We start from the raw sequence: 13475 nt of genomic DNA on the forward strand, positions 1-13475 counted from the left end.
TGAGAGAAGGGCTGGGTTGAGCCCTAAGGTCCCCTCGTCCTCCACGGTCCTCCCCCAGATCCTACGGGAACAGCACTAGCTTCCCTGTCAGAATGCCCCCGCAGTGCAGGTCTCGGTCCCCTCCCAGCAACCACCCTCACCCCACGGTCACACTCCCCAAATCTCAACAAACCCAACTGGGTGACAGGCCAAAGGCAGGAGGGTGAGGAGAGCCAAGTGGGCTCCATCCCCGCCTGCGGTGGGTGAGGCACCCAGGGGCACACTGGCAGGTGGGCAAAGCTACAGTCTCTCCGCCCCCTACTGGCCCACCTCCCATCCACAGGCGAAGGGACGGCTGACTCCAGCCCCTCAGCACCCTGACAGTGTTCAAGACCCCACGGTCTCAGGAACCCAGACCCACCCCCTTATAGCGCCCCAGGAAGCCCCTAGCTCTTGAGAAAGGCAGCCACCCCCTCTGGCCCTGCCCTCTCTCACCGCCCTCTACCACCCACACCGAGAGAGAGAACCCCCAAGAGCCCAAGGGTCCCAACTACCAGGCTCTGGGTTGCCATGGCAACAGAGGCTGGCCAGGGACGGGGAGGGGCCCCGGGAAGCCAGCCTGCTCCTTCCCAGCAGGGGTGAGGTGGGAGTGCTCACCGTTTGTGCTTTGTTCGATGTTGGATGGGGGTCAGCAAGGGATGAGTGGCCATTTCCACGGAAACATGGGAGCCCCTCAGGCCAGAGGGGTGGGGCAGGGATGGGCAGCCAAGAGGGGGTGAGTGGAAAAGCTCCGGAAAGCCCTCCTTCCTCTGGGCAGGCTGAGATGCTGCCCCGAGGGCCCGTGGCAGGGGGTCAGGCCGGTGGGAGGCCAGGACGCGGGGGCAGAGGCAGGAAGGCCCCCATTAGATCCCACCTCCCCACTGCTCCCAGGCATCACAGTTTACTGCTGCCCTTCTGGGACGAGCAGGGCTCCTGGAGGCCCAGAGAGGCTGGGGGGGCCAGGGCGTGGGGCCTGCACCTGAGACGCGGTGGCTGCTGGCTCAGCCGCTCTCCTCAGACCCCATCGGCAGCTCTCAGGCTACTTGGAAGACACTTGAAGGGGGCTGGTGGACCGTCCCCGTATCTGCTCCTGCCCTGTCCACAGGACCTCCCACCTCTCCTGGGTGCTGGCGGGGGGGTGGGGGTGGGGAGTGTGTATGGCGCAGAGGCCCCTGTACGTGATGAATCACAGCTCCACGCTCGGGAGGGGGGACATGGCCATGGGGCTTTCTAGAAAGGAAAAGCACCCGCCTGATTCTCACGTCCCACAGCCCCAGGAGACCACAGCTCTAGAACGGGTAGTGGGTGAACAGAGGGTGAGGGCCCCGGGGGAGCTCCTGGGGCTGGGGGATTGCGCTGGGCCGGGAAGTTGGGAGACTGACTCTCACCTGCCATGTGATCCTGGGGTTAGCAATTCCTTTCTCTGGGCCTCGGTTTCCCCATCCATAAAGGAAGGAAACGATGCCCAATGTCCATCTTCTACTAAATCTCCAAGTGACCTGTCCCCCAGCTGGGGGAACCTGCTCCCTGCCCCAGGGGGGGCTTCGGTCCATCCCCGCCCCGGGCTCCTTTGCCCCCAAACCTGTCCCTAGTCCCAGAGCCCCAGACCCCACACCCTCTTTTGGCTTCCTCGCCTGCCCGCCGGCCCCACCCAGCACGCACACCCCGGCAGAGTCCCTGGGCAGCACAGTAGAGACGACTGGTTTCAGTATCAGTGTGTAAACTTTAAGGTGAACATGTCTTTGTTTTCCCGTCCGGTATTGTCGGGTGGTGGTGGTTCACAGTCAGGTGGTGGTCAGGTGTGTGCGTGGGTGCGTGCGTGCGGGTGTGCGTGTACGTCCACTCCTCGGCCTCGGCCCTCAGCGTGCCCCGCCTGGCCGCCCGGGCCCTTCCCCGCGTGCCCCTGGCCCTCCCCCTCCAACCTCACCAGGGAGGAGAGGGTCACAGCTTCTGCTGGGCCGAGACCCCCTTCCAGTAATCGAGGATGTCGTGCAGGTCCTCGTCCTTGGCGAACTGGACCTTCTTGCGCAGGGCGTGGCCGGCGGCCATGTACACCTCCTCCCGGTGGTGCTTCTTGTAGGGCCGGAAGCGCTCCCAGATCTTGTGCGTGCTCTCGGAGGAGTACTCAGGGCTGGAGGAGTAACCTGAGTAGTAGTGTCTGGGGGAGAGCTGCGAGTAGGTGGAGTCCCGCTTGGTGCGGGTCAGCGGCTTGAGGAAGGACACACGCTGGCTCAGGCTGTCGGCGCCCTCCTCGTAGTACAGGGCCGGGAAGCTGTGCCGGTGCTCGCTGCAGTGGTACGCGGGTTTCACCTCCAGGTGGTGGACGCCTCCGCCGCCGCCGCTCCCGCCGCTGCCCGCCGGGACCAGCGGGAGCCGGTCCAGCGGGCTGTTTAGGGGGCTGCCCTTCTCGATGTACTTGGAGTCGCCCTTGGCCAGCCCCGCAGCGGCCGGATGATCCGGCACGTCCAGGCTGAAGACCTTGGCGCTCTTGATGGAGCCGCTGGAGGAGACGCTGCAGGTCTTGCGGGCCACGGCGGCATCAGCGCTCAGCTGGCGCTGCAGTGGGTGATGGGAACTCTCCTTGTATGGAGGTGAGAGGAAGCTGGGCCGCTCCAGCCCCCCAGGGGTGGCAGTCGAGGAGGTGGTGGAGGCCGCAGGGAGGGACTGGCATTCGAAGGCCATCTCAGGGTCCCCGCCACCACTGCCACTCCCCAGGAAAGAGGCCGAGTCCAACTTGAGGGCATCGATGCAATTGTTAATGATCTGGTTGACCTTGTCCACCTCCTTGGCGATGGTGGAGATCTCAGCGGCCGAGCCCTGGCCATTCTCCAGCTCCGGGAGGTCATCCTCGGGCCGGGCCAGGCCATCGCCGCCCGTGCCCGTGCGCACTTCGATGTAGTTGCCCTTGGTGGCCACCTTGGGCGTGTCCAGCCCAGCCTCCAGCCCCTTGGAGGTGGTGGGCTTCTCCCCGATCATGGAGGGGATGGAGGACATTCGGGACACGGGCAGCACAGGGGGCTCGCCCAGCTTCTGGGTGGCGTGGACGACGGAGCCGGCATCCACGTCGGCCCCGTAGCGCATCTCCAGGATGGTTTTCTTGACCTTGACCGACTTCTGCTTCTCCTCCTGCATGCGCCGCTTGCGCAGGCAGTAGTAGACGGCTCCCAGCACGATGACCATGCCGAAGAGGCAGCCCAGGATGGTCATGATGTAATGGGTGGTGGTGGAGGTGCTGGGCGCCAGGTCGCCCGGGACTGGGTCCCTGGTGGTGAAGGTCAGGCAGGTGTGGTTGAAGCGGCGGCTGTTGCGCAGCGAGGTCACACAGAAGGTGTACTCGGTGTGCGCCCGCAGCTTGTCCAGCGTCACAATCTCCTTCTTGTTCTTGAGCGTCATGACGTCGGAGAAGTAGCTGTTGTTGTACTGGACCAGGACGTACATCTTGCTGTAGGGGTGCGGGATGATGACCACCAGGGTGGCTGAGGTGAAGGTGACGTGGTGCAGCTTGATGGCCGGCCCCGCTGAGGCATCCGTGGTGGACGAGGCCGGTGGCTCCACCGAAAGGATCTCGTCGGGGCTGAAGCCCGAGTTCTCGTCGGGCTCCCTCTGGGCGTCGGTGGAGTAGGGCGTTGGGTGGCTGGCGGGCCGGGCGGGCAACGAGCCGTTGCGGCACTTGGCCTGCAGCACGGTGATGGCGTTGAGGCTGTGGTAGGGCCGGGGCACCAGCAGCGGGTAGCCGGCGAACTCGCGCGGAGACTCGCACTGCAGGCGGTCGTAGTTCTTGGTGACGTTGTTGAAGACCACGAGCCAGGCCAGGAAGCCGAAGAGGTCGCACTCGCAGTTGAAGGGGTTGCCGGCCAGCTCGCACACCATGAGGCTGGCCAGGCTGGCGAAGGTGGCGCCGTCGAGGCGGCTGAGGCGGTTGGAGGACAGGTCGATGCTGATGAGGCTCGGGCACTCGGAGAAGGCGGCGGGCGTCACCACCTCGATGAGGTTGTGCTGCACGAAGAGGAACTGCAGGCGGCCCATGCCGCGCAGCATGCCCTCGGTCAGGTTGCTAAGCTTGTTGTAGCCCAGCTGCAGCACCTGCAGGCTCGACTGGCCCAGGAAGGCTCCGTCCTCGATGTAGGAGATCTCGTTCTTGGTGAGGTTGAGGTCGGTGAGGTTCCCGAAGCGGTTGAGCGAGGAGTAGAGCACGGCCTTGAGCTTGTTCTCGTTGAGCCGCAGGTCGTGCACGGTGCTGTTGATGTGCTGCGGGATGGTCTCGTAGGGCGGCTGGTTCTGGCTGCAGATGGCCAGCCACACGTAGCCCTTGTCGCCCTCGATGAGCCAGCAGTCAGCGCGCACGACGCCCGGCCGGCACACGCACAGCAGCGCGGCCGCGCACAGCCCCAGGCGCAGCATGGCTCCGGCCGCGGCCTCCTCACAGGCCGGGCTCGGGGTCGGGGGCCGGGGCGCAGGTGGCCTAGCGGCCAGAGGCTGGGGCTGGCAGCACAGTCCTCCCTGGGGCCGCCACCATCTTGGGGGCGACCCCCAGCTTGGGGGCCCCAAGCGAGGCAGGCAGAGCCAGTGCCAACTGCTGGGGGCCGGCCGGGGTGCTACCCGCAGGAGCCGGGTGCCACGGCCAGGCCAGGGCCACGGGGGCTACAGGCCCCCCAGTCTGCTTCCCCGAGGTGCTCCTCTCCTGCCGGGGGGGTGCCCGGGCTCTCGAGGCTTGACTTCCTCTCCCTCCTCCTCCTCCTCTTCCCCCTGGGGTTCTGGGCTCAGAACTTCAGACGATTCCCACGGGAGGCTGGAGACCGGAGCTCTGAGGGGGGAGCGCAAGAGACGGGGACAGGAAGGAAGAGACCCATCTGTCACCTGGTTCCTGAAAGGCAGCACCGAGAGGGGGTGACAGATCAGTGTGAAGGCTCAGAGCAACCCCCCTAAGCTCCAGTGCAGGCCCCCAGTCCCTTTTCCACCCCCTCCCGGGGGTTCCTGTGCCAGCAGCACTCTGGGTCCGTGTTACATAAAAAAAGAAGGGGGGGTGGGTAGCAAGAGGGGGAGGAGGGGGCCACAGGACATGGAAGGAGGGAGACCAAAGAAACAAGGGAGGGGGAGGGAGGAGGGGATAGAGTCTGGAGCCAGTGGGCAAAGAAGGGAGACTGGAGAGTTAACAGGCCAGGCGCATACACATACATGCGCGCACACACACACAAACACGCCCCAGCACACTAGCGTCCACACTCGCCCACCTGCCTGAACAAAGACCCACAGGCCCCCCCATGAGCCAGAACTCTATGGCATGCTCACATCGACAGGTGTATACACACACACACACCTACAGTCTTGTGTACGACAACAGGCCCATGCACACATGGCCACGTAGCCAAGCAGCCACCCTCCAATCCAGAAAAGAATTAAGACGCCCAGCAAAATGCCTCCTCTCCTCCGTGCTCACAGATAAATAATTCATTTGTTGTGTAACTGCTCCTGTTCCAAAAATAATCCCCTCGTCTCGGCTTCCGTGGGGGAGGGGGAGCACAGCAGCATGGCTGTGGGCCCCCCAGGCAGAGGGGATGCATAGAGGCTGGGGTCTCCCGCAGTGGGAGGGCACAAGGTGAGCTCATCCTGCAGGCAAGAGCAGAGCCAAGGGAAAGAGAGGGAGTCTGGGAATCCAGACACACCCTCCATAGCCCCTCCTCAAAGTGCTTTCCAGTAGGGGGCCCGGATCCTGCAGGGGATGTCTCAGGCAGAAGAAGCCAGAGGCCTCCGTAATCCCGTGACCGAAGCCCGGCATCCCCTCAGTGGCTGGGGGAGTCAGAGGCCGGCATCCCCTCAGTGGCTGGGGCAGTCAGAGGCCCAGAGAGGAGCAGTGACTTGCCCAGAGACACACACCACAGCCTGGGCCAGGATGAAGGCTCCCGAGCCAACAGGAATCAGGAGGCCTGGAGCCCCACCCACCAAGCCTGATGAGCCAGATGGAGCACACCACCTCTGAGTCTGTTTCCACAACTATAAAGTAGGGGACCAAGCCTCTGCCTGGCCATCTGATGGGGGGAGAAGTTAGGTGAGCCATGCTGCCTGTGCTCAAGATGAAGAGGGTCAGGGGAGGCAGTGCAGGGCTCCCAGCCCACAGACCCTCATTTTCCAAGTGGGGAAACTGAATCTCAGTCTGGGGTGGACTTGCCCCGGTCACCCAGCAAGCCAGACAACGGCCCCTCATCCAGATCAGTTTGTAACTCACACCCAGCTCTCCTGACCACGAGAAGAACTCGGTCCTCCCTCCCTCCACCCTGGGCACTGGCCAGGGATGTGAAGATTAGGCCAGAGAAATCCATGTTTGGATAAAGAAAGCAGAAGACTGTTCACAAGACTGTTCACCTCTGCGTCTTGCTCCTCCTCCCGGGAAACTCCAGGAAAAAGAGCACTTTAAGAAAAAATGTGAAACCTCTGCTGCTAAAGCAAAACCAATTTACAGCCCTGAGTCCCAGAGGGCTGGAACAGAGGAAAGGCAAGTGGAGAGGGAGACAAGTCCCCAAAGAAGCCCAGGCAGGCAGTTTTTGTTGAGGTGGCAAGTGAACAGGGCGTCCAGGTGACCCCTCAGGTGAAAGGCTGAGGCAGCGTCAGAGGCTGTGATGATCAGGATCTCCAGGGGAGTCTGCCTCACACCTCGCCGTCCCCTGCAGGGCCAGCTTAGGCTGAGAGGCCAAACGGGGGCAGGGGAGGGGGTAACCACAAGGCTGTTGGCCAAGAAGGGGACAAGGACAGGCAGCAGAGAGCGTTTCTGTCCTTGGCTGTGCCATGAAAATTCTCAGGGCTGGAGTCGGGAGACCAGGGCTCCCATCCGACATGGCCACTGGCTCCTAGGGGGCCTCAGGCCAGACCTACCCCTCCGGTGGCTTCAGTTCCCCTCCCCCTCAGGCACTGAGGCTGTAATGGAAGAGGCTGAGTTGCCAAGTCTGCCCTATTGGAGAACCCTCTGTCTGCACCTCCTCTGGCTGGGAATGTCTGGGGACTGCATTTGTATGCAGGTGACGCGCAGGTGTGCGCTGGCTCAGAGCACTGGAGCAGGGGTGTGCTGACGTGTACAAGCAGATGGGTGTGCAGGCCGGCAGGTGTGCACACATATGCCTGTGTGCACACGATGTGTGCCTGCCTGGCCAGCTACAGGAGTGAACGTAGGAGTGAATGAGGGCATGCCTGTGTGTGGAGGGGTGGGAAGGGATGCATGTGGAGCGTCTCCGGGGAACACAGGCCCGCACCTGCCTTATGTCGACATGTTAAGCACATGTGTGGCCCACATGAGTGCGTATGTATGTACACACACATGAGGAACTTTAGCCGCATCGAGCCCCCCCATCCTCAGATGGGAGTTGCTCAAACCATCACCCGCTCAGCCAGACCCAGCAGCTGTCAGGCAAAGCTGAGCTGGCCAGACTCTTGGAAATCCCAGCCCATGCTGAGGGTGTAAGAAGAGGCGAAGGAGAAGGGAGGGGAGTAGGAGAAGGTGCCCAGACTTGGAGAGGCTGCACTAGTCCAGTCCTGCCTCTTCCCTTCCCAAACAGTTCAGGGGGTTCAGCGGCCCCCACGCCCCTAACCCAGCCCCTCTGAGCGCTGCCCAACTGGGCCCTCAAGGTGACCCCGCCCTCTCTCCGGCTCCGCCCACTCCCGCCCCCCACCCTCCCCCATGACTCAGAGTGGGGAGGAGGCTCCCCCTCACCCCATCCCGTGTGCGTCAGCCGCCTGTCCCTGTCCCTGGGCTGCCTGCCCACCACCTGTCGAGGCCTGACGCATCCAGGGACGGGGGACAGCAAGGCCGCGAAGGCCGTGACAGCAGCACTTGGCCCCCCGCCGGGCTGCACGCCCACTCCAGGTGTGGGGAGGGCGTGCCGGCCGCCGAGCTATCAGACCTGGGGCTGAGGGTCCTGGGGGTCAGGCCTTCCCCTGCTCCCACGGGAGTGATGCCCCAGCCCAGACACCAGTGGGAGGAACAGGGCCCTACCCACCCCAGCACACCTGGGGGCTGGTGAGAGAGAGAAAGGAGGTGAGGGAGCTGCAGACAGGAGGCGAGGGCTGAGGAGGAGGGAAAAGCCAAAATCTGGAGACAGCTGAGCAGGAAGAGGCAGAGGAATAGAGATAAACGGAGAGGGCGCATCGCAGACAAAGGAATCGATCGGCAGAAAAGCACAGCAAAGCACAGCGACATGACAAACATGGCGGGTGCAAAGGAGGGGACACAGTGCCTGCCGCCTCCCCCCCCATCCAGGGGCCAGATGAGCACTGGGCCTGGCTGAGCCACCGAAGTGCAGCCTGTGACCAGCCCAGGAAGGGGGTGGGGAGCGGCAGGAAGCAGGTGTTGGAAGCAGAGGCCTTTTCTGCCTAGGACCCAAACGGTGCTAAACCTGGGAGGGTGTGGCCACCCCGGAAGCGGGCTGTGGGCCAGTGGCCAGGGCAGCAGGGCGTGAGGGGGCAAAGAGCAGCGTTCCCAGGGGACCTGGCCTCAACAGACCCCTCCCCCAACGCCTCACCCCGCTCCCACTCGCCCAGGTGTCAGGTAATGAGTGGACTCTGGCCAGAGGGGGGGCAGCCCCAAAGTGCCCAACCAGCACCTTTCCAAGGGTCCCTCTCTCCTGCCACCACAGAGGGAAGGAATGTGGTGAAGTTGGGGGGCAGCGTGCCGTCGAGGGATCTTGGGGGGAGGGATCCCCGTCTAGCAGGCTACACACTGCATGATGTCCACTCTCATGGGGACACCCTTGGACAGAAAGGAGGGAGAAGAGTGGGCAAGACCATACGGGTCTGAGGGGCAGGGCTGAGGGGAGGTCTCTGTTCAGGGCTCGGTACAGCCACGGGAAGTCTGACGCACTCCGGGCAAAGGCCTCCCCTCTCTGGGTTTCATGCCCGCCCCCTGACGTCACCGGTCGATCCCGTTGGATTCTGCACCCTCCTCCAGGGGCCACGAGGTTCAGGGCCCCTCCGTGGACTCAGAATCCCAGAGCCTCAGAGCAGCAGGGACGAGGAGCCCTGGCTCTGCCCAATCCCAGCCACTGTCAGAGGGGCAACCGAGGCCAGCACTGGGGAAGGGACACGTCCAGCTGGTGGGAGGTCAGCTCAGGGGCCAGGGTGGCAGCGACAGATCCTGATCTCCCAAACTCGAGTCCCCTCTGGGAGCTGACTGCCCCTGGACACGGCCCACTCAGCTACCCCAGGACACTGGGCACGAGCCTGCTTCTTTGCCCAGGAAGAGGGCCAAACGATCCCTACCCGCAAGGCTGCAGTGCGCTGACGTGGCGGGTGCGAGCGCGAGGCCTGGCACGTAGCAGGCAGCGTCAGGAAGCGTCAGCTACCGTTGTTCATGAGGTTTTTCTCATTATTTCCTCACAACCCTCATCACCTAAGAGTAGGGTTCCCTGGGACCCAGGCTCCCTAACTCCCTGGGCCACAGACCCCTCCACTGCAGGCTGACCCCCAAGCTCCCCAGTCAGAGGGGAGCCTTGACCTCTCCACCCCAGGCTGTGGGGCTGTGAGGGCCAGCGGGTCATGGGGCTGCTCCCCCTGCCTGGGCTGGGCGAGAGGATGGACAGGGTGAGGTCTGCCTGTGTGTGCCCCGGCTGAGGGCAGATGGGGTGGGGAGTGGGGAGGCTAGAGGTCAGCGGGGAAGATGCAGGGCCGGCCGGCTCTGAGACCTTGGGTGAGTTGCAGGCCCCCTTCCAAACCTCAGTTTCTCCACCTGTGTGGCAAGGTGAGTGCCTCCCATCGCCCGGGGCTCCCACGAAATCCCAGAACATAGTGGAGACAAACACGCTCTGCTCTGTATAGGTCAGGAGCCCCGGCAAATGCAGGCTCCCGCTCATAAGGTCATACTCCCGCAGGATGCTGGTAGGGTCCAGGGAGTGGATGGGGGAGGTGAGGCCCGTGTTCCGACCTCCCAGGAGTGGGACATGAGGCTTAGCCAGGGAAATCTCATTTGCAGCAGCTGATCAGCCCTGGCACGGGCTCCTCCCTGGGCCAGGCTGGCCAAGGCTCTCTAAGGTGCCATTGACCCTGTCCGTGTCAATGCCATTACCCAGGATTACGAGGACCGAGGACTCCTGGGGCCCAGCCAGAACTCGACAGGCGGGCAGCCACCTCACCTCTGCTGGAAGCGCAGCACCAGGCCAGGGGTTCCAGAGATGGGCTACCACCACTCCACCCTCCGGGACAAAGCCTGCCACCCCCTGTGGACTGGATGCCGGGTCTTGTAGCTGCCTCCACCTCACCAGGGCTCCTTGGGCAGACTGCTCTGGGCCTCGGTTCCTCATCTGTAAAATGGCATAATTATACCTTCGCCACTGAACTACTGTATGGTAAGTGAACCATTTGGATTTCAGGTGCAAAGAGCCCCAGCTGCAGGACAGAGAGAAAAAAGCATGGATGCTGGAGACAAAGGGTCCTGGTATTGAATGCTGAGCTGTGTGACACAGAGCACATTAATTAACCTCTCGGGACTTCAGTCTCCTTGTCCATAAGATAGTCGCAGCTACCCTTTACTCAATGGCTCATTTGTGTCTGACATTTTACATTCCTTGATCTTATATCGGCCCTGCTGTTATATCGGTGAGTGCTGTTGGCTTCATTTTACAGATGAGAAAACTGAGGCCCCCTCCTTCCCCAGCTTCCTCCAAAGAGCTGGGTCCGTTGCAGGGACTGGACATGCACAGGCCAACTTGTGAGTTTCCTGCCCCTTGGGTAGGCACCTCCCTCCCTATCAGGAAAGTGTACAAGGGTGGACCATCCATAAACCGAGAGAGAATTCAATTCTCCCATCAGTCAGGAAGTACTTAGTCCAGGTCAGCTATGCTCCTCAAATACCCCCAGGCACACTCCTACCTCGGGGCCTTTGCACATGCTGTTGTCTCCTCTTAGAATGCTCTTCCCTCAATATCTGCACAACCCACTACCTCACTTCATTCAGATCTCTGTTCAACTGCTCCCCACAACCCCACCTTCCCTGACGCCAAATCTGAGATGACTCACTGGTCACTCAACCCTGGCTTTGGTCCCTTCTGAGCTCTCAACAATACTAGACATCATTTAGTTCCTTATAAGCCCCTCCCTGCCCCCATAATAAAGTCAAAGTAGGCTTTATCTTGTGCTAAACTGCAACCTCCATACCTGGAACAGGGTCAGACATTTAGCAGGTGCCCAGAACATGATGTGTGGAATGAGAGCTCAGGGCTAGGGATGGGGATGGGGATGGGGATGGGGGACAGAGGGAGATCCTTGGGTCCGTGACTCCACCGAATCAGGACTTTATATAACTATCAGAGGGAGGGCCCCCACCACTGATGAGGTGCTCACGGTGTGCAAGAAATGTGCTGAGCCTTCTTTTTAGCCCCATGACCCCACTTACACTTCCCATTTTTCAGATGAGGAAACTGAGGTTCAGAGAGGGGCTGTGATCTGCCCAAGACCACACAGCCAGGAACTTGAACTGGCCTGAGCTCTTAGAACCACCAGACTTTCCAGGATCCCTGCAGATGTGACTTCCCCCGACTTGCATACCTCCAGTGACAGGGATCTCAGCACCCATCTGAGGCTTATTCCTTTCTTGAACAGCTCTGATTATTAGAGATTTCTTTATATTACAGAGCCAAACCTAGCTCCTGTACCTGTGTTCATTCACTGGTCCCAACCTGCCACTGGCCAGACACGGCCTGTCTGGAGCCACTGCAGCCAAGGGTTCTCCTCAAAGGTCCTTCTGATATTTGTTCATCAGTTATCTCATGCCCCTGCAATCCGCGTATCCAGGATGAACAGCCTCACGTCCCCTATTGCTCTTCCAAAGCCACGGTGTCAAGTCCCACACCCTTGGGTCCAGCTGCCCCGGGTCATGCTTGCTGTCAAGGTCCCTCCTAAAAGGTGTCACCTGGAGCTGAGCCTCAGCGCCAACACGGTCCGAGCAGTGACCGGCACTGGGGGCCCTCTGCTTCCCTTGTTCGGGTGCCACACTTCTGTTAGAGCAGCATGGATATGCCGAGCAGTGTGTCCTCACCTTGACCCAGATGTCAACCAAAGCCCCGGGCCCCTTCACATCCTGCCAGGCAGCCCCGATGCCCTCAGAACGTCCTCAGGCAGCTCTGGGAAGTATCTGTTTGGGTTTCACCCGAGGTGCTATGTTTCCATCCACTCCCATTCCATCATGTCTTGTTAGTCTCAGCCCTCCGTGCCAGCTGCTCCACATCTCAGGGGAGCTGGCTCCTGCCCCTTGATACTATGGCACCCGCTCCCAGCTCTGTGCCATCCTGCGCTGGGTGAGCAGGCCACGGCCGCATCCGTGTCACGGGGAAAAGGGGAGCAGGCCTGCAGCTCACCACTGGGGCAGGTCGGGCACGCTGCCCAACCAGCCACACACTCACCCGCGCTCCTTACACATCCGCAGGTATTTACTGCACACCTACTGTGCGCCTATGATGTGCAGTATTGCAGACAGATGCACCCTGTCTTCACCGAGTTTCTGACTTACCCAAAAGAGCTTACTAAGAACATGGCCACATCGACAGCAGCAACAGCCAACAGTTATTGGGGGTTAATTGGGTTGGCAAGGCCTCGATGTACTGGGCATCTGTCTGCAAGCCAAGTAACCTTGGCCAGAAGAGGGGGCTGGGCTAGTCTGCTGTGCCACGAGCTGTTATGACGCACAGAGGGCTGGCTCACTGTGTGACCTTGGGCAGGTCAGCACCTTGCCCCCTCTGGGCCTCAGTTTCCTCATCTATTTAGGGGGAGAACAGCTGAGCACCTGTGTCTCTCTGGTTTGCTGGGGCCAGCCCCAAGCCCTCTGTAACTGCTCACTGGGTCATCTCCCAGGAACTCAACTGATGCCTGGGCCTCCCCTGCTCCCAGGGGCGTTGGATCTGTCATTAGCACCTGCACTGTGTCCAGGCCTCAGAGGGAGGAGAACGGAAGGGTTTTTAGCAGAAGGTCTTGGCCCTGGGAAACCACCCAGCAGCCTGGCAGGAGAAGCCCCAACACTGGCTCTGTGGGCAGCTCTTCACGGACGGCCCCCTCACATGGCCCACTCCCTGGTACCCACTACCCAGCCCTAAGCAGCCCAGCATCCACCCCACCCACCGCCGGCGTTGTGTAGAGCATGGGACCCTCCTGCTCATGGCCAAGAATGATCTGTATCAAAAGTCCATCTCCTAGTCCCACTCTAGGAGTTATCTCTGGCTTTCCCAGAATCCTCCAGGCTGTTCAAGGGACTGCCTCCTCCACCTGACCCCTGACTTCTCCCACCTTGCCCCTCTCCCCCCACACGACCCCTGCCCTCCCCCACCTGGCTCTGCCTCCCCCACCTGACCCCTGCTGGTCCCTTGGCCTTGGCTTCGGCAAACCCCAGGCCCCACTCAGCTGCAGCCCCGGGCACTACTCACCAGTCTCCACTGGACCCGCTCTTTCACCAGTGCCTGCGCACGCGCGGCTGCCTCTGCCTGCATGGC

General features: G+C 61.7%; 1 protein-coding gene across 1 annotated transcript; it reads right to left on the reverse strand.

The window, feature by feature from the left end:
• Positions 1–1959: 1959 nt before the first annotated feature.
• Positions 1960–4419, reverse strand: ELFN2 (extracellular leucine rich repeat and fibronectin type III domain containing 2; the record flags this gene model as incomplete). Its single annotated transcript, XM_079715852.1, has 1 exon — positions 1960–4419. The coding sequence occupies one exon, from the start codon at positions 4417–4419 to the stop codon at positions 1960–1962; it is 2460 nt and encodes an 819-aa protein (XP_079571978.1).
• Between the last annotated feature and the right edge of the window lie 9056 nt (positions 4420–13475).

The sequence above is a fragment of the Hyperoodon ampullatus genome (genome assembly GCF_949752795.1).
Source record: "Hyperoodon ampullatus genome assembly, chromosome: 11".
Lineage (NCBI taxonomy): Eukaryota > Metazoa > Chordata > Mammalia > Artiodactyla > Ziphiidae > Hyperoodon > Hyperoodon ampullatus.